The sequence below is a fragment of the Colletotrichum navitas genome, assembly GCF_030913465.1.
Source record: "Colletotrichum navitas strain CBS 125086 chromosome Unknown LY79scaffold_120, whole genome shotgun sequence".
Taxonomy (NCBI): domain Eukaryota; kingdom Fungi; phylum Ascomycota; class Sordariomycetes; order Glomerellales; family Glomerellaceae; genus Colletotrichum; species Colletotrichum navitas.
Window position 1 is genome coordinate 58,296 of NW_026850666.1, and position 24,144 is coordinate 82,439.

The 24,144-nt window shown below is 46.9% G+C and overlaps 8 protein-coding genes across 8 annotated transcripts; 2 read left to right on the top strand and 6 right to left on the bottom strand.

Annotated features, from left to right (window-relative positions):
* Positions 1–7,229: 7,229 nt before the first annotated feature.
* LY79DRAFT_571014 (uncharacterized protein) lies at positions 7,230–7,531 on the top strand (the record flags this gene model as incomplete). The annotated part of the gene is made up of 2 exons (XM_060559207.1): positions 7,230–7,278; positions 7,347–7,531. Coding segments are annotated over 2 exons (159 nt in total), but the record flags the coding sequence as incomplete, so codon positions are not given.
* A 1,773-nt stretch (positions 7,532–9,304) lies between these two features.
* Positions 9,305–11,722, bottom strand: LY79DRAFT_643198 (family 2 glycosyl transferase). The gene is made up of 5 exons (XM_060562397.1): positions 11,524–11,722; positions 11,342–11,452; positions 10,205–11,271; positions 9,956–10,149; positions 9,305–9,906 (listed from the first exon to the last, which is right to left on the bottom strand). The coding sequence occupies exons 1-5, from the start codon at positions 11,662–11,664 to the stop codon at positions 9,431–9,433; spliced, it is 1,989 nt and encodes a 662-aa protein (XP_060408076.1). The 5' UTR covers positions 11,665–11,722; the 3' UTR covers positions 9,305–9,430.
* A 1,182-nt stretch (positions 11,723–12,904) lies between these two features.
* On the bottom strand, positions 12,905–13,597 carry LY79DRAFT_571017 (uncharacterized protein). Its single transcript, XM_060559208.1, has one exon. The coding sequence runs from the start codon at positions 13,382–13,384 to the stop codon at positions 12,980–12,982; it is 405 nt and encodes a 134-aa protein (XP_060408077.1). The 5' UTR covers positions 13,385–13,597; the 3' UTR covers positions 12,905–12,979.
* A 933-nt stretch (positions 13,598–14,530) lies between these two features.
* LY79DRAFT_571019 (uncharacterized protein) lies at positions 14,531–15,011 on the bottom strand. The gene has a single exon (XM_060559209.1). It carries the CDS (start codon positions 14,975–14,977, stop codon positions 14,708–14,710), a length of 270 nt encoding a protein of 89 aa, XP_060408078.1. The 5' UTR covers positions 14,978–15,011; the 3' UTR covers positions 14,531–14,707.
* A 1,981-nt stretch (positions 15,012–16,992) lies between these two features.
* On the bottom strand, positions 16,993–18,751 carry LY79DRAFT_66059 (concanavalin A-like lectin/glucanase domain-containing protein). The gene is made up of 4 exons (XM_060562775.1): positions 18,379–18,751; positions 18,210–18,259; positions 17,509–17,915; positions 16,993–17,380 (listed from the first exon to the last, which is right to left on the bottom strand). Exons 1-4 carry the CDS (start codon positions 18,497–18,499, stop codon positions 17,035–17,037), a joined length of 924 nt encoding a protein of 307 aa, XP_060408079.1. The 5' UTR covers positions 18,500–18,751; the 3' UTR covers positions 16,993–17,034.
* Positions 18,752–19,399, top strand: LY79DRAFT_66058 (uncharacterized protein). Its single transcript, XM_060562773.1, has one exon. The coding sequence runs from the start codon at positions 19,005–19,007 to the stop codon at positions 19,344–19,346; it is 342 nt and encodes a 113-aa protein (XP_060408080.1). The 5' UTR covers positions 18,752–19,004; the 3' UTR covers positions 19,347–19,399.
* A 795-nt stretch (positions 19,400–20,194) lies between these two features.
* Positions 20,195–20,783, bottom strand: LY79DRAFT_66080 (uncharacterized protein). Its single transcript, XM_060562779.1, has one exon. It carries the CDS (start codon positions 20,733–20,735, stop codon positions 20,238–20,240), a length of 498 nt encoding a protein of 165 aa, XP_060408081.1. The 5' UTR covers positions 20,736–20,783; the 3' UTR covers positions 20,195–20,237.
* A 2,212-nt stretch (positions 20,784–22,995) lies between these two features.
* LY79DRAFT_66094 (uncharacterized protein) lies at positions 22,996–23,808 on the bottom strand. Its single transcript, XM_060562781.1, has 2 exons — positions 23,479–23,808; positions 22,996–23,351 (listed from the first exon to the last, which is right to left on the bottom strand). The coding sequence occupies exons 1-2, from the start codon at positions 23,767–23,769 to the stop codon at positions 23,127–23,129; spliced, it is 516 nt and encodes a 171-aa protein (XP_060408082.1). The 5' UTR covers positions 23,770–23,808; the 3' UTR covers positions 22,996–23,126.
* Between the last annotated feature and the right edge of the window lie 336 nt (positions 23,809–24,144).

Here is a 24,144-nt window from a genome sequence, read left to right on the forward strand (position 1 = left end):
GTATAGCTTTCTACTAGATTATACCCTTAAATAGTAAGAAAATATAGCCTTAAGAAGACTTTCTTAACTCTTTATTATCTATAAATAAAGTATTACTTACTATTATAAGGGCTATTTTACCCCCTATATCTCTAAAGTAAATTATAAGGTAGTATATTAAATATAAGTATTAGATTACTTAGTTTACTATTAAAATATACTTTCTTAAAGGATTTATAAGGTAGTAAGATAAAGCTAAGTATATAAATATAACGTTAAGTTATATTATAATTATAGTAAAGAGGATTAAGCTAATCTTTGTTTAGTATTTATAGACCTATTCTTTTATTGCTTAGCCTAGGTTATTTTTAAGCGTTATAGTTAGTAAAGGAGTTAATAAGAAGATGCCTTTTATAAGGTTAAATTACTTTATAACCTTCTTAATATATACGTTATAGACTAAAAAGAGTTTCTTTACCTACTAATCCCTTATAATATATATTCTAAGGTAGTATTTAGCTAGGCCTTAGTCCTTTATTTTATATACCTCTTTTAAGTTATTAATAATTTATTCTCTAGCTACTTAGTTATTTTAGTAAAATATAATAAGAATATTATTTATATAGAAGATTATAAATACTTTTTGTTCTTAGTTAGTAAAAAGATATAGATCCTTGTCTATAGGTTTTAAACTAAGGTTTTTTAGCTTTATAAAGAATTCCTTATACTAAAGGAGAAAAGTGTTATATAAGCTATATAAAGTATATATAAGTTAGATATATTTTCTATATACCTTAAATCTATCTAGTAAGTAGTATATTACTATTTTACTATTTAGCTCTATATTTAAAAATATATTAATAATGTCTAGCTATTAAATTTTAAGATTAAATTAGGCTATAATTACTATTATAATATAGAAAGTTCTTACTATAAGGGTAGCTATATAGGTTTATTAAAGAGGGTTTTTTAGTTATAGATTACCTTATATATAGATCTTTACCTTATAATGTTCTAGGAAGCTAACTTTGTCTACTTTATATATAAATACCTATTTAAGTAGTAAAGGTTTAGATATTATCTCTAAAGCGTTAATTAGCCTTTAGATTCTTTTCTTTATTAGCTTATTAATTTTAATAAAATAGGCCTTTTTAAATAAGGATTTTAAATTCTCTAGGAGTTTCTATATATCTTTAAAGCTTCTTAGTAAGTCTAGAAGTTTAAAGATAAGATACTTTTTGCTTAGTTTAAGGAATAGTCTAGCGTATATAGTGCCTTAAATTAACTTTATTATAGTTATATAAAAGGTTTAATATATATAGTTTAATTCTTTAATTACTTTTTACTAATTAGGTATAAAGGTACTAAAAAAATTATCTTATTCTTTATTTATAAAGTAAAAAGTTATCTTTATTTTATTTTATAGAACTATTATATTATAAGTAAGTCTTATACTGTCTAGGTACTTATATCTAAGTAGTAGTCTAGTTTTATTATACAAGAGGAAGTTAATAAGTCTTTTTCTGTGTCTTCTAGACTAGCCTTTGTTCTCCCCTTTAGTCTTAGGTAGTAATCCTTTAGTTTAATAACTTATTCTTAATAGTAAGGTTTAGCTCTTTACCTCCTAAGCTACTATAGCTCTATATATATATAGTCTTCTAGTACCTCTTCCTAGGCTAAATAGCCTTTTTACCCTAGAAGGTAACTAGTTTTAATCTATATAATATTCCTCTTGTACTATTATAAGGTTATTATTTATTTAGATATAAATTATATCTTTAATCTTTTCTTTTAATAGAGATTAGCTAAAAGTGTTTATATAGGTACTACTTTTATCTCCTATAGAGTCCTCTAGTAGCTAGCCTTTTATACTATCTTTACTTATAATAATAGGTTTAGTAACTAGCTTTAGATCTAGTGTAGACTCTAGTAATAGAAGATTTCCTTCTATAAGTTACATTAGTAATATAGGTTCTATAACTTTATTAGTTAGTATATTTACTTTAACTATTATTTTAGAAAAGGTTTTTATTAAAGAATTTATTAGATCTATAACACCTAGAGCTTTAAGTACTACGTTTAAGTTTAAAGAAGGTGTCTTAAGCTTAATAATTTTTTATATAACTTTTAGTTTAATTATAAGACAAAAATCCTCTAGAGTATAGAACTTTATTTTATTAAAAGTTATATTTTAGGTAATAAATACCTAATAAAGTAATAGAACCTAAATCCTATATAAGTTATATATATTTAATATATAACCTACTAGGTACCTAATATACCTTTAGAAAACTACTTTAAAAAGCCTTTTCTTAATACTTTTCTCTCTTTTATACTTTAGGGGATAAGCGTAGTAACTATATATATATAACTAGCCTTAATATAGACATAGATCCTAGGTTATACTTATATTTAAAGTTAGCTAATACTATCTAAAATATTATTAGTACTAAGCTTCTTTTACTTTAACTAAGGATTTTTAGTTATTATATTTTTAGGGGCTTATACTAATAATATAGGCTACTACTATTACTACTTTAGGCTATAAATTAGTTAGTAAGTTTACTATAGACATTATCTTAATTAAATAAGTAATAATTTCCTAGCTAGCTCTTTTACCCCTTTAATAGGTTCTTTAGTATAAGGCAGAAATAGCTTTACCTTTATACTAAGTTCTTATATCTACTGTTTATAGGGAGTATAGCCTTATATACTAATTATAGTACACTTAATATCTTATTAGATCTTATAGATTAATAGCCTTTTTGCCTTTATATCTACTATTTAAATAGTTAAATTACTTTAAAAACCTAGTTATAGGTCTTATTAACTCTTAGGAAAACAAATAGTTAACCTAAATATTTGTCTTTAATAATAAGTATCTAGCTTATACTATTAAAGCTAGTTAAATAATTAAATAAGTCTTATAAAATATAATAGTATAGTTATATTAACTTTACCTTTAATATTTATCTTAAAATTACTTATAAGGCGTAGGTAGTAGCATAATATTTATATTTAAGTTATAAGAAGGCTTATATCTTAACTCTATATATATTTATAATAAGTTATTAAAGTATATCTAGTCCTAGATGTCCTAAATAAAGGTACTATAGTATTATATTATTTATCCTATCTCCTTATATGTTATATAATAGTCTATAGTAGTAAAAAGCTAGTTAAGAAATAATAAATACTTTAGTACTACTATATAGGAACAGATAGGAAGAATAGAAGTTATATTAGAGAAAGACTAGGTTAAATTTCTAATAAAGTAGTAAATTACCTTGTTCTTCTTAAGTAACCTAAAGTATAGTATATAATCTAGACTATAGTACTAAATACCTACCTTATATAACTTTATTTCTATAATAATATTTATATAGAAGTTTTTTATATAGTAAACGTTATTTAAGACAAAATTAATTAGTCCTTTCTTTTTAGTTAGAAGTCCTTTAATAACTCTAGTTCTTTTCTTAGTAACTAAGAATAAAGTAGATCCTGCTTAGACTGTCTTGTCTAGACCTACGTTATAAACTAAAGATAGCTTAAGAAGGCTTAAGTTATTAACTAAGTGTATAGCTCTATATATATTAAACACTATACTTTTAGAGAGTATATAAGGTCTATTATAGCTATAAGAAAAATATCTATATAAGACACTTTCTAGGTTATACTAGGATTCTAGAAGTATAGGATTAATAGTAATATAATTTATTATAGTAGATCCTAAAGTAAAGCCTACTTCCTTAGACTCTTTTTTCTTTATATTTTTCTTCTTAAAGTTTAATTACTTTTAACCTCTTTAGTAGATAGATTTATTTAACCTTTATTAATTAGTATATATAAAACTAACTACTATTTATCTTTCTTTAGCTATTTATAGATTTTTACTAATTCTTCTAGAGTTTAGTTAAAAGATACTTAATAAGAAATACCTTATAATATAAATTTAACTTATAGATAGTTACTTAGTATTATTATTATAAGGATTCTATAAAGGTAATCCTTTATCCTAGGCGTAGGTAACTTATTATTACTATCTAAATAATTTACTAGTGTTATATAGACTTTAGTTAATTTCTCTTTTATTTTACTAGTTAACTTCTTATAGATTAGTATACTAAAAGTAGCTTTATATATATAAAGTAAGTAAATTTCCTTGTTATTTATCTTTAACTTAATAACTTATTCTAAGGTGTTTTTACCTTAAGTTAATAAGAACTAAGTAAATACTACTCTAAGAAAAGTTTTTATAGCTAAGGTTCTTTACACTTTAGGTATTTTATATTACTTAGCCTAAAGGTAGCACTTATACTAATCTATATACTAAGAGGTAAAATTTATATTAGTGTTAGCCTTAGCTAATATTACTAAATACTCTTCTTAAACTATTATAACTATAGTAGAGTTATTAAGAGTATAGTGCTATTTTAGAACTTTTATAAGAGCCTTTAGTAATATATTATCTTTAAGTTAATATTTACTTAGTGCTCCTTTATCTAGGAGTTCTATATATACTAGTATAAGTAGTAATAAATTAACTATTTCTTAGACCTAGGCTTTAATTACTTTATATATATATTCTTTTTTATATAGCTACTAAGTTCCTTTTTTATATTAAAAGTATAAAGTATTATTATATTTATAGTTACTAAAGTTACTTTTTAATTATCTAGCTTCCCTTTATTATACTTTTAAAGCTAGTTATTAAAGGATTAGAAGTCTAGTTAGTTAGTAATATTTACTTTAGAATTACTATCTAGATTAATATACTTCTACACCTTTTTACTTTTAGTATAGTATTTAAGAGTAATAAACTATTTAGGCTAATTTTACCTTATAATAAGCTTAATAGACTTATTATAGTTAGTTATCTTATTAGTTTTAGAGGATATTATTTTTTAGAGTAGTTAAACTACTTAGTAATAGATTAAGAGAGAGAGTTTTAGAACACTAGGTAATTATAATATTTAGGGGTTTTTTATATAAGAGCTAGGCTTATAACTATAATAAACTATAGCGTCCTAATATTTATAAAGAGAAGTAGTTAATTTTCCTAAGTCTAAGTACAAGAGAAAACTTACTTAGAAATACTCTTCCTAATATAGGTCTTATTAGTTAGAAGCGCTACTCTATAGTGTTTTTAACTAGAACTAGCTACATAAAGCTGTCCTAGCTTTACAACAGTATAGTATAACTATATAAAATCTATTATTATATAGCTCCTATACCTATCTAGGATAAGGAGTCTAGCCTAATTAGGCTAAGAGGGCTTAGTCTAAGGAAGAAAGACTCTTTATAGCTATTTAACAGTAGTAATATTAGTAGTCTATCTATTCTCTATTGCTATAAACTCCTATCTATTATATAGGCCTAGATCTAGAGGGAACTACTACTACTAGACTATTTTACCCTTATATATAACTAAGGGATAGATAGGAATACCTTTAGCAGATATATACTTAATAATAGATACCTAGGCTTATAATCTAGGCTGCTTTTTCCTTACTGCCTTTGTTGTAGCCCTGCTTAGCACTAGCCTATTATTACCTTTACCCTTAAGGATACTAGTCTTATCTATATTATATCTGTTAGCTAGTTTAATAGCCTAGATATAAAGTATAGCAAGATATTTAAACTAGTCCCTAATAACCTTAGTAAATGCCCTATTAATACACCTTAAATTAATAGATTAACTTCTCTAGACCTTAATAGATAGGTTCCTTTAAATAAAGCCATCTACCTACCTTTTGCCTAGAGGTTAAGTATCCCCTATAGTATAGAGAATACAATAGGCAAAGTCCTTTAGTTGTTAATAGGTTAAAGGCAGCCTAAGGTCTACCTGTTTAGTTACCTAAGCAGCTAGGCTAGTCTCCTAGGCAGTTAATAGTCGCTAGAGGTCTTTAAATGTAATTTTTCTAGGCTAGATACTATACATCTAGTTGCAAAGGGTTAAAAGGGGGATACTATATTAAATAGTAGACCTTCTTAGTCCCTAGCCATTAGTAACAGCTTAGATTACCTAATTAATCTTATATTTAGTATACTAGACTATTAGGGTATAAGGAAGGGATTCTAAAAAAATAAGGTAATTTAATAAAGGTTAGAAAAAGTAATAATAGTTTAAAGTTAGTAGTAGTAAAGGAGGTAGTAAGGGATAAGGTATTTATAGGTGTTCTATATATAAGGGTGTTTTATATATAGGTACTTTAACTTAATACTAGTCTACTTTAATAAATAATAATAATACTAGCCTATTATAATAAGTAATAGTAATACTAGCCTAGCTAGGCTTATTATAATAAGTAATAGTAATACTAGCCTATTATAATAAATAATAGTAATATTAGCCTAGCTAGGCTTATTATAATAAGTAATAGTAATACTAGCCTAGCTAGGCTTATTATAATAAGCCTAGCTAGGCTAGTATTATTATTATTTATTAAGATAGGCCTAGCTAAGCTAATATTATTATTATTTATTAAGGTAGACCTAGCTAAGCTAATATTACTATTATTTATTAAAATAAGCTAGTATTACTATTACTTATTATAATAAGCTAATATTACTATTATTTATTAAAGTAGACTAGTATTATTATTACTTATTATAATAGGCCTAGCTAGGCTAATATTACTATTACTTATTATAATAGGCCTAGCTAGGCTAGTATTACTATTACTTATTATAATAGGCCTAGCTAGGCTAGTATTACTATTACTTATTATAATAGGCCTAGCTAGGCTAGTATTACTATTACCTATTATAATAGGCCTAGCTAGGCTAGTATTACTATTACCTATTATAATAGGCCTAGCTAGGCTAGTATTACTATTATTTATTAAGGTAGGCTAGTATTACTATTACCTATTATAATAGGCTAGTATTACTGTTACCTATTAAGGTAGGCTAGTATTACTATTGCCTATTGTAATAGGCTAGTATTACTGTTACCTATTGAGGTAGGCTGGCATCACTATTGCCTATTGCGATGGGCTGGTATTACTGTTACCCATCGCAATGGGCCCGGCTGGGCTGGCATCGCCGTTATCCATCGAGGTGGGCTGGCATCACTATTGCCCATTGCGATGGGCTGGCATTACCGTTACCCATCGAGGTGGGCTGGCATCACTATTGCCCATCGCGATGGGCCCGGCCGGGCTGGCATCACTGTTACCTATCGCGATGGGCCTGGCCGGGCTGGCATCACTATTGCCCATCGCGATGGGCTGGCATCGCCGTTATCCATCGCGGTGGGCTGGCATCACTGTTGCCCATCGCGATGGGCCCGGCCGGGCTGGCATCACTGTTACCTATCGCGATGGGCCTGGCCGGGCTGGCATCACTATTGCCCATCGCGATAGGCTGGCATCGCCGTTATCCATCGCGGTGGGCTGGCATCACTGTTGCCCATCGCGATGGGCTGGCATCAAGCCAAAATTCACATATGTGTGTTTTCAGCGCACGGACTGAAAAGTAGGTTTTGGACGCTGCCAACGCAACAGACTGTAGCGGCTCACATAATGCTCCGCGTATTGGCCATCCCCGCAGGATTTTTCTGGAACTAGAATAACTTCTATTTTAGTCCTCTCTAGATTAGTCTACTTTACAACATACGTCGAAAGCCCAGCAAGGCGAAGACAGTTTCTCGTAAAGCCATGTCCCAAGCCACTAACCCAAGGATATACTTTACTTTGCGGCTCCTTTTTCCAGCTATTATATCTATGTCCAGTCATGATTGTGCCCGCTATACGTGACAGCATAAAGATATGCATGTCTCCGCGGCACAGCCGACTGGAGACCGTTGAATGAATTGGAAACGCACCGCCCGACTTATATCACGAGCCGCCTCCGCCTCGATCGATGTCTTTACGGTTACGAATCTTGGAAGCGCGTCGATGAGGGTCTGATTGCGGTAGACGGTCCACACCTACACTCCTTGCTTCCAAAACTGAACACGGGCTTATTCTCGAAATCGTCAACGTAATCAAATTCGAACGCGGATTCGTATTGCCCTACGGTCATTTGTAACCTACACACAATCCCCTATGCGCCGGCATAATTGACCGCCGAGCCCAGCGAGATCCTAGTGCTGGAGCCGTGCGCCGATAAAAATACAACACTTTCACTTTCTTCTTGGGCTCGAGACTGTTGCTTGCGTTCTTCCACGTCTGCCATGGGTTATGGAATAGTAACGGGCCAGCCTCAGAGGTACGGCCTCTTTCATCAGCACATATCGGAACGTCTGCAAACCAAGGCAATTATATGCTATGCCCGTATATTCTCTTGATGAGTTCATAGTCAACACAGGGGGAGGTCAAAAAACCGGATCAGGTTCGACCCGCCCGTCCCTAGTGGATTGGTAATCTCGCAGGCCGGTGACCAGCACCTATATCCCCTTCGCCTTCATAAACCACGCTGCGGGCCACCGTTCTGACACCTCTTGCTCTGGTCTGTAGTATGGCAGATCCGTGAACCCGAAACGCAGACATTGAGACATGCCTACTCACTCCATCTCCCACTTGAAGCAACGGGTTGATGGGAAAGGCTCGTCTTCGCAACCACTCCTCGATTCATCTACTTAGATAAGGAGGCTTCAAGTCCCTGATGTCCTGAGAAAACGCGAGAATTCTGGGCAAGCCCGCTATGATAATGCCTGCTGATTGTGTATGTTAATGCTGCCTGCTACTGGTTGACCTCGTGATACTATCGGCTGGTCGATGCCTGCTCGAGGCACACGTCGCTCTCGGCGCCCTTATTCCCGCATCATTAATATCGAGTGGGGAGAGCCCCGGGCCAATCAACGCCCAGGCCACTTCTCTTTCTTTCCTCTTCCGGACGGCCCTCATCATCTCGTAATGGACTCTGTTCATCGCGGGGGGGTCCCCTCCAAGGGCCGAGTGACCGGACTGCGTTCCCCCGGCTCGAAAGCAAACCCGTCAGACATAGCGCGCGATGCCGCCCAACTGTGAGACGGCCAGCTGGGATAGTGATTAAGCAAGAGGTGCGGAAATATGAAGACATCTACCTCCGTGTCCGAGACCACCTTGGAGACCTGCTCTCTTTTACCAGCCGAGTCAAAATCAAAAGGTCGCCATGATACAAATTCACATCCGCGTTGAAAGCCAGAAAGGTAAAGCAAATTATAATTATTGGTATCGCTAGGTTCTTTCGCACCTAGAAGATTTCTATATCCACCATTATATACAAGATTGTCAAGTGTATGTATGCTGTAGAATGCGCGTACAAACACGTACTGGTGCGCCAGTGTATGCGAAATGCTGTAGACCGTTTCCGTGCGACGCGGATTGCAGTGCTACGCTGTCGTCTCGTCTCAAGCCAAATATCCCGACTCCGTTTGTTCATGTGTAATGCATGGCCCAGTCACAAACACCACCTCGATCCCGCTCTCCCTCCATATGAACAAGACAAAAAGGGAAGTGACTCGCTACCAGTCACAGAACATAAAATAGTGGTTGATGAAGAGGTTGTACATGTTGATGATGATGAGCGGCAGCGGGTGGTACCACGTGAAACCAGTAACGATGCGCCAGGTGACGACACCAACCATGGCGCCGGTGACGATGATGGCCCAGCAAATGCAGAGAATGCGCATGTTGCGATATTTGTTGCTCTTGTGGGCCTTGGCGTCACCGGAGGCGGCCCAGAGAAGTTCAATGTTGAAAAGACGGTCCTTGATGGCGGTCAGGTAGGCGTAGCTCATGATCGTCATGGAGTGCTGCACGTTAAAACCGTACTTGGCCTTGGCCCAGCAGCGCATCAAAATTATGCCGTACGCAATGGAAGGGATGGCGAAGGCTAGGTTCCAGAACTTGAACCACTGAGGGCGGATGGCGAGCAGGAGAGTACCGGCGATGGGGGCGAGGAAGATGTTGAGCGAAACAGCCATATAGTACATGAAACCTGAACCAGATTAACATAAAGAAAGACTATAAGATGGCTGTTAACATACCTGACAGGTAGCAGATCTTCTGCATCAAAGTTAGGTTGGAAACCCAAAAGTGGCTGTTGGTGAGGAGAGTCGTGGAACCGCGAGCCCAACGCATCTGCTGGGAGAAAAAGGCGCGTGGAGAATTGGGGCAGACACCGGTAGCGAGGCAGAGAGGAATGTACTTGACCTTCCAGCCACGGTCGACAGCGCCGAAACTGCACATGTAGTGTTAGCGATCAACTCCAGGCTATTCCGGCAATCTTCACATACCCAGTGTGGACATCTTCCGAGAACCCAATTTCGGCCGTTCCACCGACTTCGACAAGAGATTCGCGGCGATAGAGCGCGTTGCTCCCGACACAAATAGACGCTCCCCATCGGTTGCGGTTGACCTGAACGACGCGGTAAAATAGCTCCTGTGTGGCACCGGCGCCCTGCTCGACCCACGTCTGGTCGTCGGTGACACGGAAGTACTGGGGGCTTTGAACAAGGGCCGTCTTATCGTCACCCAAATGTTCCACCATCAGCTCCTTGAGGAAGTCGGGACGTGGGCAAAAGTCGGCATCGAAAATGGCAAAGAAGTCTCCGTTGGTCTTGGCAAACGTCCATCTCAGGTTACCCGCTTTTCGGAGGCGAGGGCGGTCGTCACGGACGGAGTAATTGAAGCCGTACTTTTGGGCAAGCAGACGGACGGGCTCTGAGGCGCCGTCGTCCATGACATGGACCTGGAGCTTGGAAGCGGGCCAGTCAATGTTGACGATGTGCTTGTAAGTGTTCTCGAGGATCTCGACCGGCTCCGAGCAGCAGGGCAAGAAGATGTCGACGGTCGGGGCATTGTCCTCGGTGATTGGAAAGCGCTCAATCAGTTCCAAATGGGCCTTGTAGTCCCAATCCCTTCCGATGATACCGACGGCGTACGAGATAAGAAGGTAGATGCACATGGCACCCGCAAACACGCCATACCAGTAGAATGCCGGAGCGGAGAGCGCAAACAGCCACATACCAGCGCCGAGAGAGAGGAACGAGAAGACGCCGAAGATGTAAAGAAGGAGGCGGTTGGTGTGAACGTAGCTGAGCTTCTCGGTGTCGTTAGGGCAGACAGGGAGGACCAGAGGCGGCTCCTCCTTGGGACAGTAGGTTGCTCGAAAGCGGTTGTAGAGTCGCTTGGGAAACGAAGCACCGGACGAGGCCGGAAGAGCTGTTGTGTGCTTCTCATTCACCTTCTCGGTGTCCGAAACCACGGGCGGGACGTGGCTGGCCTCGACATCCGTGTCAGATGACGGTTGCTGGTGGACTTTCTCGTTTGTGACGGGGACTTCTCTAGCCAAGGGTGAAGACTGTTGACTCTGAGTCAGTTTGATTCGAATCAGGAGCTCGTTTTCCATTGAGAAATATGGAATAGCTTACGATATCGGGTCTGCTCAGGCGGTGGTTGGAGGATTCGGCCCAGCTCGACCTTTGATCTGCGTCATTGGGTGTACGAGAATCGTCGGGCGGTGACGACTGCTGGATGGCATTCTAGGCAAAGTCAGTTCCTGCTTGATTGGCTTCCAGTCAGGTCGTGGAGCTTGGGCATCGCGCGGACGTACGACGGTGAAGGTAGAGTCGTTGGGCGTAGGAGCGACACTGGACTCATTATCAGTGTCGAACGGGTTTGAGGCAAAGGGATTCGCCGGAGGCGCCAGGCCCGAGTCGGGGGAGGTGCCCCGCGGTGTGTATGGACGCGACATTATGTGATTAGAGGCGATGCTTGGAAGAACAACGAGAGAGTCTTCTGCTCGAAGAGCGATAGCGGTAGGTGACGACAACCAGGGAAGACTTCCGCTGGTGGAGTGATGAATGCGCCCGAGGAGATTGGGCTTAGGGCGATGGCTTCACGGTTGATAGACTGCCGTGACAGTTTCGATGTGAGCGAAGGCGGGGCGGGGATGATCGCGAGGTGCGGGCAAAGGTGAAGGACAGCGAATGTTGTCAATGTGAGCAATCTGAGATGCCGAGCCGACCAGGCTATCTGCGAGTATGGAGCGCAGACCGAGACGAGGGATGACTTGGTCAGAGGCAAGCCACACGTGTCGGGCTGGAAGCAAGGGGAATCAAGATAGAGGGAAGACGGGAACGACTGTGTTGATGTTGTCGGTGGTGATGGTGAAATGAAGGTAGCGTCGACCGGGTGGTTGGTGGGCAGGTGCAATGCAATACGGAGGGAAGCCACAGCCACTACGGTATTCACCACCAAACGTACGGATACATGGATACAAAACAGGAAATAAGAGAACTGAAGGCTGGCCAGGGGATTCAAGTATGCGCATGCAAGGTTGCTGACCGCCGTCTAGCCTCGCCCTCCTCATCCTCCTCCTTCTACTTCGTGCCCCCCCCCTCCCCCCTCGTCCTCCTTCTGCAAGGATGAAGACGGTAGACTATTACGGAGCCCCAAGAACTGGTGCGAACTGCTCGAGGGACTCCTTTTTGCAAGTTGATTCGTCCATTCAAAGCCGCGCGAGCGGACATTCCTGACCCTGGCTATGGACATCTCTCAATCCACCTAGGGCCAAGGTATGGGTAAATGGTAAGCTACTTTGCATCGACTACCTAGGAGAAGATCGGACCTTTGGACGATTGCATTGTCGGCTGGCTCCGCGGTTATCACCCGTTACCCACGTTTTAACAGGCCCAGGTCACGCTGTTCGCTTTTTGACATGTTAGTCGCCAAGACGTGGGCGGCCCACGTCTTGGCGACAAGGGCGTAGCTAAACCCGTTTTCAAAAAAGTTCAATAGGTCTAAATGACTAAATTTCTGATTGGCTTAGAAAGGTTTGGTGGGAATACCTAACCTTGGTTTTTTACTTTCGGAGAGAAAGATAAGGAAATAGTTTTTGATAGATCTAAAGTAACGTTGACTGTAAACATATTCCTGATTTCCCTTCAAGGAATACGTAGTTCCTCCCTTGGTACTAAGTAAGGTTAGATAAAGCAGAGTAAAATCAAAGAGGTTTGTTCTTGATATTTGCAGAATCAAATCTTTGCTACCTAAAAGATGTATAGTAATTAATAAAAGGTAAGACTATTGGGTAGTCCTGACAGTCGATAACAGCCGTCGCAATAACCCGGTGCAAAGGGATCAGTGACATCACTGGCCGGGGGGTGAACAGCTGGCGACGTGCTTGCCGTTGTTTTTCTCTGCCTGCTTGCATATCGCTGGGCGACACACAGACCACAGTCGGACCCCACAGAGAGGATAGGGGGCAGGAAAGAAGCAGGACGTGGTTGTTTGTCGGTGTTTGCAATTAGGCAGGTGAGAGCTCGAGTGCCAGAGTCAGAGATAGACGGAATGTACAGGGTGGCTCGAGACAAGATAGGAAAGGACAGGGAAGTGAAGTGAGATATGATTCCTACGCAGTAGGTAGTATTAGGTAGGCCACGCAGTACAGGGAAGGAGAGAAGGAGGAACATCGGGACAAGGCAGACGGGGTCAAAAGATTGGAGGTAAGGTGGGTGTCCCAGACTGCAGGTGCCAGGCTAAGGAAGGAAGCACCCGCTTCCCATATTGCATGCTCTCATCCCGCGAAGCCCGGTAACGGAAAGAGAGAGACAGGTGGGCCGGCAGCGACGCACGTTGCCTGTCCAAGAAGGCAAGCCAGGTTTGCGAGAAACAAGCTGACTGGATCCAGACAAACCATAAACGTGGCGCATGACAACCGGCCAGCGGAAGGAAGGAAAACAACAAGGAAACAGACAAAGAGAGAGAGAGAGAGAGAAAAAAAACCCAGTCAAAGGACTACTGCGTGCTTGCGCGGCTGCTGTAGGTGGGGAAGAGAGGCATGGGATTCCAAGAAACACGAGAGCAGGAGAGCAACATATGGATACAGCGGTACGTACACAGCTGGTAGAATTAGTGTAGGTACGTATCTAGTGTCTCCCAGAGAAAGAGCCGCTTGCAAGCGCAGTGGAAGGAGAGAAAATCCCATCTACGAACCCCACTCCTTCCTCCTTGCTCGAGACAAACTGACCTGGGTAAGAACGGATAGGTAGGTAGTGTATCCGTAAAGAGTAAGAGTGCATCCGAGAGCGTGGACCAGGACGGAGTACGTACCGGCACCGAAAGAGAAGGTACGGAGTAAAGCTCAATGATGAGAGCAGGGATGGCGGCAGGCTCTAGCCAGGGTGACAGAGTACAGCTGGTCTGGCCCCGTCATTTGCCAGTCATGTTTCTTGGAGGACTCTTGGAAGTCTACGGATACGAAGCGCGTCTCAACGTTTTCGTCCCTTTGTCGAAATCAATTTTCTGACACCAAACACCCCACCATTCCTCTCTTTGTTCTCTCTTTCTGTCTGCCTATCCGGAGTATTTCCATGTCGCCAACGGCGGGCACCGACTGACTCGGACGTCCGTGCGTGCCCTGGCCTTCTGGAAGCCGGCCAACACCGCGACTGACTCAGACGATGCCCACGAACCGCCGCCAGCATACATGGCGAACCGTCGCTGCACGGCCACGCAAGACGACGTTTGATGATGCGTCCTGTCTTACTCCAAGATGTACGAGTGGCTTGGGTACCGGTAGGTAGGCAGTCACTAGTTCGCGGGACCGCAAAGCCACAGGCAGAAAAAAAAAAGAAGAAAAAAAAGAAAGAAACTGCCAGGCGGGCTTGAAGATGATCGCAAACCCGCCCGCGCCTCCAGCCACCGCTCCATTCCGAATTAGCCCGCAAACTATGGCAATAAGCGTAAAATTCGAAAGCCTCCACCCGATAGCCTAATTCGACATGCCTGGTCGCCTAGCGCGTGCGGCTCCCTCTACTTCGCACACCCCGTTCGTTTGTTCGGTCACAGACCGACCGTTTCTTGCTCTTTCGGCCTCTGTGGGGGGAGGGGTTCACCTGTTTGCTTTGGTGCCCATTATCTTTGGGAGGTGGGGGGTTTCCGGACGCTGGTTCTGCTGCCGTTTGTCGTTTTCTGCCGCCGCCGCCAACGGTGACGAATCGTTGTCTTACAACTGCCGTTGGTAATATCCTTGGCATCAGCCCCAGTGACGCATTCCCACGCATCGGTCTTCGGACGCGGACTTCTTGGTCAATGGCAACGCAACGACTCAAGTTGGCGCAGAGCTGTGGGTTTACATCCCGCCGCGAATGCATCTTTTGCAACGGTGCATCGAGCTCTCGAGTATCCATAGATGGACGATAATCCTATCCATATCCGGACGTCATCTCCGCACACATTCGGAGGCTGGACCAACAGGAACGGGTTCCTTGCAATCCCACCACGACTGGCCGATATCGATTTTTTTTTTCTCCTTTCCCGTTCCACATTCTCCCTCCTCCTCTGCAATCGAATTCGCGATTCCCACCCGTCGCGTCGATCCTGTCGCTCAAATGCCGAGACGAGCCAAACCCAAGTGCAGCTAGCAGCAGAAGCAGAGGCGGCTGGACCACCTTCTGCCTCGTGTCTGCCTGCCCACCCGCACGCTATCGCAACCTCATCCCATCGACTTACACCGAAATGGTATGTTGAACCCGCGTTCCACTCTGCCAGTCGCGGTCGACGCCGGCTCAATGGCGCAACAGGAGACCCAATCACTCACAGTGGGCGAGCCAGCAAGACGACGCAAAATCCAAAGCTGGCCTCTTCATCTCGGTTCGCATCTCGACTCCCGGCATCACAGCAGAGGCTTTAGCATCACCCCCACTGCGTCTCGGGCCTTTCCCCCCGACCGTCCAACTGGCGGCCGTTGCGAAGCCGCCCGCTTGTCTTGGCATCCCATTCGGCATGGCGGCACACGCGCCAAGGCGCTAAACACGAGGGAGATAAAGCACCTCGTTCTTTCAGGTGGAATCTTTGCTGCTCTGCCGCTGCAAACGTCAAGGATCCAAAACTCCTATTGCATGGCCGCATCCCATACGGATACCATTCCGTGATAGTAGGAAAAAGGAGGAGCAAGTGCCCGGACTGAGGCCCTTTGTCGTTCGAGGCGGGTCCTGATGACGACACGACGTCTTGGACGAACTTCCTCCGATCCGCTTTGTTTGAATTACTTTCCGACGGCGGTGGAGGCCACTGACTTGGCTCTTGGTTGGCCTCCCTCCTTCTGCGATCCCGCTCCGCCCACCCCGCTCGCCCGTCCCAGCCTCCCTTTCCGGACTGTAAGTACCACCTCTCCGCCAAGACCGTGCACACCACCACAGTGGTTCTGTGAGCATGAGATGTGCAGGCTTCCCGGGACCTGAACCTTCACGAGCTTACGGCCTGCGCCCTGCTCGCCACACAACCACCGTAACCACCGTTTATACAGATGATATTGTCAGACGCGGGCGGCTGGCCACTGGCCTCGGCGGACCAATGGGAAGAGAGAAGACGCCCGCCGCACACGAACATGAAAGGACCTCTGCAATGCCTGCGACGTTCCTTGTCAGGACCAGACCAGACCAGAGCCAAGTGCTTACATCTGACCGCGTGCATGCCCGTATCGGACAGGACCCCATCACGCCCGTTGACGTGATGTGGTGTTGAAAGTCTCCCACCACCCGCCGCCGCTGCTGCTGCTGCCATGTTTCTCACCATCTTCATGGTGGCCAAGGCAGGGAAGACCTTCCCTTCCCACCCCGCCCACCCCCGGCCATTCGAGGTTTTTCGCAAGGCTGGTAATACGACCCATGGCCATGGGTGACCCGTCGACGTCATACACAGACGGAGACGCGTGCGACCAACAGGAGAAAGGCGCGAGTCCTCATCCCACTCCATCAGGTGCGCGTACGCCCTCCAGCTCTGAGATAGAACCCTGCCCCCGCGGTCCGTGATGTGTTGTGTGCATCGTGTGTAAGTCGACAGCGTGTCGCGCCTCAATGAGACCAATATCACAGTGGGGGGGGGATAGAGACCTTTTCACCAAGGGCAAGACCACTGGCAATGGCGACAGTCGTGGTGTTGGTATAGAGGGGCAGCTTAGAGTAGCCCCCCCCTCTGGTCTATTCATGAATTACAGCGGTTGCCGGAGGACACCCCGCCCTTTTCTACCCATCTAAAGCCTCATTAATCCTATCGTACCGTGCCACGCGCTTTCTCTTGTGGACCTCCGGCAGCATGGCTGATTGTGCCACCAAGCGCCCTAAAGACAGAACATGGACATGTTCATGAGGAGCAGCGAAAGGAACAGCCACGACGAGAGGCCGAATTTTCTCGCCGCGTTCTCGCCATTGCCGCTGCCGCTGCCATCGGCGTTCAGCTCCATGCTAAAATGCGCGGCGCTGAACGTGACGTTCTCGAGGGAGTGCCACGCCTCGGAGCCGAACTCGACCAGGCCGAGCCACGACTCGTTGTCGATCTCGCCGGAGTCGAGGACGTACTTGAGAAGCGGGGTGATGTCCTCGTTGAACTGGTTGACGTCGGATCCGTCGCGCGTGACCCAGGTGAAGACCTTTTGTTCGCGTCCGTTGGTGTCGTACCAGAGAGAACTGTCGGGCGTTAGCACGAAATGTATGTATGCTAGAATGGGAGGGATCACGATACGAGCCTCCGATCCCCCAGCGGGGACGGTGGCCGCCGGGTACGACACAGGGGGGTGAGTGGTTTCGTCACTCACAATTCAGTAGAGCCGAGGGTGATGTTGGTTAAGATGGAGTCGCCCATCAAGGGGTACGGATTCCCGACCTTGCCGAGCCAGATCATGATCTCGGCCTCGGCGTCGATGGGGTTGTAGGTCCTCGACTTGTTCCTGTCGACGAAGAAGTCCCAGGCGGCGTTGGATACGACGCCGTCGAGCCCGCCCTTGTTCTCGGTCCAGGCGGTAGCGGAGAAGTCGCGGGGCGGGTCGCTCTCGGGGTTCCCCTTGCGCATGGTCCATTCCACGGCGAGGCGCATCGACTCGATGGCGCTCAGCTGGACCGGCAGCTTGGTCGAGCTGAAGCGCACGTGGGGGAACGAGTGGACACTGTTCTTGTCCTCCTCCCAGTTCCAGTTGGCGTCAAACGCCGGTGTCGACTCGTCGACCTGTAGACGTGGAGAAGCATGGCATCAGCAAGTGGTTGGGCAACGGCAAACATCAAAGGGAGTCTTTGCTAGGGAGGATGGGATAGGTGTCGTGGGTCGGGGGCATCCGGAAACGGAGGCGGGGGGGGACGGAGGCCCGGCGCAGAGCGCAGAACAGCGGGTGATATCAGACATCCGGCCGGAAGGGGGGGCGGATTTTAGATGATAGAAGGCACGAGAAGAGATGCAGAGTGATGGAGGGGTGGAATCAGAGGTAGCTTCGCATGCGAAAGCACGTCAAGTGGCATCACTTACAAAGACACAGGATGCGCCATCACCAACGGGGTTCCAGGCGTTGGACTGGACTATAAGTTTATCGAATCAGCTTCTGTACCAAAAGGCACGAAGAAGAGGCGGGCCCCAACATTCCAACGATGCTCGAATCGCGGGTGGAACATGGGGACGCGGAGGGGGCAGCACTTACAGATAAAGTCTGTGTCTTTGCTGGTGTACTTGCTCTCCTTGCCGCATATAGTCGCGACGTAGTCGGCGGTCGCGTGACGAACGGCAGCGAAACCGGCAGTCAGGAGGAGAGTGTTTCTCATGTTTAAGGTTTTTTTTGCAGCGGGCCGATTGAGCGTTTAAGCGGACGTCGTGTGCGAGAGAGAATCGTGGTCCGTAAAAGACAAACGAGGAACCCGGGTGAAGGGACGGAAAAGACGAGATGCAAATGCGGCAGACGGAGGCGATGACGCAGGCGATGAAGGATGCGGGCCCTCGATGAGAGGATGTATACGGAGTATCAGTCCTAGGCAGGTACGTAGGTACGTAGGACTATGATGTGCGTGCTCCAGTACTGCGGGAAGGAAGTCGGGGCAGAAGCAACGTCCTTGGGGAAGGAAGAGGTGACGATGGGCCGAAATCCAGACCGTCACTTCTCGCTTGATTGGAAGTACTCCGTACAGCGAGCCGGGATGAGAAAGGGCCAAATCACCGCTCGCCCCTGCCTGCCTTAACTTGCTTACTATGCCCGACCCCAGAGGTAGAAAGAAGGCTGGGCAGGAAGGACGAGACCCCCGTGCTGGTGCTGGCAGGAAGGAGCAGGTGTAGATGGTGGCGCCGGCGGTGGTGGTGCGGTGGTGGTGGTTGCCCTTTGCACCTTGTCACCTCTCGCACATGGAAAGCACTCACCCAAGGTGCCTCCTTCACCACCTTGGACGAGTCCCACGAGCGAGGAAAGTGCGGACCACTGGTAGTCGCGTCTACCACGGACGTGGAAAGCAAGACGCACGCATTGCGGCGCTATTTCTGTGTGTTCCAAGGCGGACGGACGAGTGGCACGTCGGGAGAACCGGTTTCTGCTGCAAAGGCTGGGCGAGCGTTTGGTGGTTCTTTTGCTCGAGTACCACCAACGCTAGCCGTAGAAAGACAGCAGGTCTAGAAGCGAGATAACTAGCGCGCAGCGCGAGGCAGCCAATGGGGAGGGGAAAAGATACAGGGGAAATGGGAGCAAAATGAGAAAATGGTGCTGCCGAACCATGGAATACGCAGAATTCCATGCTGCTACTGTTGCTGCGTTGGCGTCAGCCCCCCCGCCCAATGACGAAGTCCTCTCAGCCATTCATTCATTCGCGAATAGTATTGTATGTACGGAGTACGAATGTACCTACGTCTAATGTATGGACCATGTATGTGCACGCCTCGGTCTCTTGGAACATTCTCATCGGCCGGCTTCCCCATTGACCAACCATTCAACGAGAAAATGGAGAAGATGCAAGCTCCGGGCTTGGGTTGCTGCGGCCAAGTACGGCCGGCGAGAAGAAGCACAAGAAGAATTTGAACACTAGATCTAGGCTGCGGGAATGCGCCTACGCCTTTTGGCGGCAACAGCTGTTTGTGGGAATCAATCGTGGTTGGCGGCATCACGGACAGACCTGAATCTCAACTGAGTTGAGTCTCACTCACCCCTCAACTCACCTCAACCACACTCTCTCACTCTCATCAACATCTGTCTCACTTACCTACCCCCCTCCCTCCGTCACCCTCCAACCCGGGCGCCAGGATTGATTGAAGTTTAACCATAAAACAAGCCCATGACAGCCCTTGGCCCAGCCCTGCGTGGCAGGGAACCGACCTGTTCGAGCTACTTTTTCAGCCGCCCTCGCAGTGGCCCGAGTCAGGTCACAACCCTCGCCCAGAACACAAACATTCATACGCCCAAAGCTCACGCGACCTGCTCGCATCTCGCGAGGCCGTAAACGTGCCCAACACAGCATGGCGATGGCACATGTGAGGGCTCTGGGAGGAGAATTGGGGCGCAAGGCACCATCTAGTTTACGTTGTTTAATGTGTGAACCTGTACCTGCTCCCCTTTGCACTGCAGTACATAACCACCACGTCGTCCCCTCCCCCCTCCCCTCCTAAGGACTGTCTTTTCGTCAAGCCATTTTCTTCTTGACCAAGTAGCTCGCTCAGCAGGGCGGTGTGGGGGGAAAGCGAACCACCTCGATCGTTCGCGTCGGGGGACCAGACCCTCACGCCGGTCCTCCTCCTCACGACCCACGGCCCAGACGACGAACCGGCCGCATCGGACAACTTGACAATGCCGATTCTGTTACCTATCCTTGGTTCGACTCGACCCATCGAGAAAGAAGAAGAAGAAGAAAAGTTGCTGGTGGGAGCGCGGCGCCGTTTTCCTCGTCCGAACCCCCCTCCAGTCCCAAGCCGCACACCGACGGAACCAAGAACCAGACTCCAAGACTTTTTGTCAATTTTGCTGGCAACCGCGCGACCTGGCGACGAAGAAAGGGGATGAATTCTCTGGGCATTGTGCCGCCGCATCCGTCCGTGCAACCCTGCCAGAGATTTCGCTTGGGTTTGGGAACGGGGGGGGGGGGGGGGGGGGGGAGGGGCAGTACATCAAGCCCGCGATTTGACGTGACTCGAGATTAGACGGTACGACTAGCGGCCGGCCAGACGGAATAATGAATAGCCAGGTAACGAAGGGCAGGAAGCCACTGGGCGGAACGGGGGGGGGGGGATGACGGCCGACAACGACAACGACGACGACGATTACAACGGCAATGAGCCACCGTCTCAGACGATCTCGTTCCGGGGTATACGCGTACATAGTACGAGGCTGGCGAAGCAGGAGAGGGAAACGGACTCCAGACTCCATACTCCAGAATCTGCCACGACCGGGGTTCGTCGCCTCTTCTCGAATCCCAGGGCTGTGTGTTACACCCCCACCGTCCCATGGCCCACCTCGCCGAGCCCGTAATAAACGAGTCGTCGTCAGCAGTGACAGGGGAGAAGGCTCGGCAGGGCGGAGGTGGGAGACTGCAGGTTCTCCGCTCATCGTGCCAACTTGGCGGTTCGCCGCACCACCATTGGAACCATTAGGGGGAATTGCGGGAGAGTCAGGCATGTCAAAGAACCCCCATCCGCTGTCTGCATGGTGTGTGTGTTTGTGCGTGTGCTTGCCCAAACACTAATTACTGCTCGGACGGAACGGTGTGATACTGTGCCAAATACGGGGTATACTGAGCTAAACCCGGGACATTAGCAGCGCAGAGAGCAGCAGCAGCAGCAGCAGCGGCAGCAGCAATAGCAACACTCCCTTCCACCGTGAGTGTTGCACACCTCTCACACGTGTCTGGGTTTGATGTACCTTGGCCGCTAGTTCACCAGCCAGAATTCTTGCCAGGGAGGGGGGGGGCACCTCTCTCTGACTTGCACATCTGTCTCTGTTTTCTCTTGGCAGTGACTTACCGCTGTATTACATCTCGTCCCCCGCGGGGAGACCGTGGACTCCAAGCGGTCCAGTGAGCCGAGCCGAGCAGGCCACCAAGGCCGGCGACGACGGCGGACTTTACCTGTTTCTCGCAGCAAACACGAGTTGTACGCTGTACGTATAACGGGCTGGAGGGTTGCACCGACGCCAAGGTTCGCGCTCTGAAGGGGGCTCTGTGCGGCGACGGCGGCAGCAGCAGCAGCAGCAGCAGCAGCAACGTTGGATCCCGCCTGCATACCGATACCGATACCTTGCACACCTTATCGATCTGACGTGTCTTGGGTTTCCCCCGATTGGACTGCACGTGCACTTTTCACTTCAGCACATCGAAACGGAGGGCACACAGAAAGATGGAGAGGAGGAGGGGGGGGGGGGGGGGGGGGGGGGCGGGCACCGGTTTCACCCTCTTGTGACGGAGGTTCCTCGCACGTAGCCCTGTATGCGTGTGGCCTCATTGGCGTCCGGCCCTGCGTTGTGTCTCGCAGTTTTTGACTCTCACGGTTACCGTCCTGCTTTCTCGACTCCCGGCCACGCTGCCATCCGTCCCCTTGCGGCGGCTGTCTCTCTCGTCCGAGACTCAGCCGACACTCAGCCGACAAACAAGGTGAAGACCCCAGGTCAGACACTGTGGCGTTATCCCGGGCGCGGCAGTTGTTCAACGGAGAGACTTGAGCGGGAGGAGGTCTCGCCAGTGTAGTCAGCTACCGTTGTGGACGTTTGGTCGTGCCTGAAGATGACGGCTTTTTACTTTATTTCTATCTTTTTTTATCTTTTCCCCCTGGCCTATCTACCTGGCCCCCCAATGCATCAACGGGGGGTGGGTACAAAGACGGAACTTTGCCACCGCACTATTGCCGGCCGTTTTCTTGAATCGCGAGTCGCGCTGGACTGAGGTGGTGATACTTGTCTTTGCCCCTCGACATGTCTGGTTTCCTCGCGGACCATTGGATGACTGCATATTGCTGCTGAGCGGATGGAGGCGAGGTGATCTGCACCAGGCAACTAACGAAAAAGAAGAAAAAAACTACAAGTCGTACTCGTTGCCGGGAACGGGGCAGCCTTCGCGGCCGGTCCGGTGCGTTTCTGCGATATACGGTCCCGCGGTCTGTGCAACCACGCTCGAAGTAAAGGTTCAACGTCGGCGCGTTCGCTTGCTGCTGGCGTCGGAGAAATTCCATGACCCATCGCACTGACGACCGTAAGTCGTGTGCCAGTCAATGGCTGTAGTGTCTTTGGACGGCCCAGAATCAGTTTTTGGAGGCGAGCCGAGGCACGCCCGACACCGGGCAGGGCCGGGACGACTCCGGATGACGATGCTGGCCTGGGCCGCATGGTGTAAAACAAACATGTGTACGTAGTATTACTTGGTACAACAGAGAGGGGAGAGGAGGGGCGGATGATGGCGATCAGCACGGTGGTGTCGAACCCAGTCCACAACCTTAATCTTGAGGCGAAGAAGCAAGCTCATCTAGGTACAGCGAGGCATGCATGGGCAATTTTCCCTTGCCCCCCCCTCCCCCCCCCCGTCGTGAGGCAGAGAGGAGTGGATATGGGTGGCCCTGCGGACCTGGGCTCGCTCTCTGCGGTCCACCGTGTTGGTCGATGACGAAGACATTATTTCGAAATATGGTTGAGGCATAATGCGCGGGAAGGGCCCCCGTCATCTGTCACCCACCGGTTCCAAGTTCGTCAGTAAACCATTACTCACAGGCTCGTGGGAGAAAAGAAGGGAAGGGGGGGCGCCGCCTTCGAGTCTCGACATCATCGCAGCAGGGACAGTATCTTGCCTACTGTAATCTCGGCCGCGGCCAACAACGGCTCCCACCAGGTGGAGCACGTCCAATTAGCCATCCGGGCTCGCAGGACCATACAAGGGGGAAAGAAGGGGGGCTCGTGGATTTCTCGATGCAGCTTAGGGGGACCCATCGTCCAAGGAAGTGGAGGAGTGATGGGCAACGGGATTTCCTGACAGAGAAGGACAATTGTAAAACTAGCTGCCTGCTGAAGACATGCAGCACGGCAGCCCGAAATCATCAGGAAGCACCTCTGGTCCTCCCGGTTGCTGCTCGGGTCTCGACGCATCGGGGCACCGGTAGAGAGAACCAAGAATGCCAAGAGTCCCAGACCTAGAATTGAGGCACCAGTCCAAGAGATGATGTCACCAATGAGGCTAAGACAGATATAGGTCCCTTGCTGCTTTTCTGCCGCGCGAGAGCGCCATGCCATGCCATGCCATGCGGCGCCGTGCTGATGTACCGTAGTACAGATAGATGCACTAGCTTGGCGTCGGCCGGTAGTGAGTTTCCGCTTCTGTCCTCCCGGCAGGGAATGACTGGCGGGCAGCAACAGGCTAAAGTAACGGTGAGACTGGCTGCTTGGGCGGTTACAAACGGACGCGCACACACCGTTGAGGCGGGAGCTGGACAAAGGGGCACGTGGAAAGCGAACGGGAGAAGG

Coding starts and splice junctions, on each gene's coding strand:
- LY79DRAFT_643198 (XM_060562397.1), bottom strand. CDS start 11,664: ATGTCGCGTCCATACACACCGCGGGGCACCTCCCCCGACTCGGGCCTG. Junction 11,453..11,523: donor ACGACTCTACCTTCACCGTC/GTACGTCCGCGC, acceptor GACTTTGCCTAG/AATGCCATCCAGCAGTCGTC. Junction 9,907..9,955: donor GAAGATCTGCTACCTGTCAG/GTATGTTAACAG, acceptor AATCTGGTTCAG/GTTTCATGTACTATATGGCT.
- LY79DRAFT_66080 (XM_060562779.1), bottom strand. CDS start 20,735: ATGCGGCGGCACAATGCCCAGAGAATTCATCCCCTTTCTTCGTCGCCA.
- LY79DRAFT_66059 (XM_060562775.1), bottom strand. CDS start 18,499: ATGAGAAACACTCTCCTCCTGACTGCCGGTTTCGCTGCCGTTCGTCAC. Junction 17,916..18,209: donor ATGGCGCATCCTGTGTCTTT/GTAAGTGATGCC, acceptor CCACGTCTACAG/GTCGACGAGTCGACACCGGC. Junction 17,381..17,508: donor ACCCTCGGCTCTACTGAATT/GTGAGTGACGAA, acceptor AACGCCCGACAG/TTCTCTCTGGTACGACACCA.
- LY79DRAFT_66058 (XM_060562773.1), top strand. CDS start 19,005: ATGGTGGCGCCGGCGGTGGTGGTGCGGTGGTGGTGGTTGCCCTTTGCA.
- LY79DRAFT_571017 (XM_060559208.1), bottom strand. CDS start 13,384: ATGTTCCTCCTTCTCTCCTTCCCTGTACTGCGTGGCCTACCTAATACT.
- LY79DRAFT_66094 (XM_060562781.1), bottom strand. CDS start 23,769: ATGCGTCGAGACCCGAGCAGCAACCGGGAGGACCAGAGGTGCTTCCTG. Junction 23,352..23,478: donor TGGCCGCGGCCGAGATTACA/GTAGGCAAGATA, acceptor GGTGGGTGACAG/ATGACGGGGGCCCTTCCCGC.
- LY79DRAFT_571019 (XM_060559209.1), bottom strand. CDS start 14,977: ATGCGTGGGAATGCGTCACTGGGGCTGATGCCAAGGATATTACCAACG.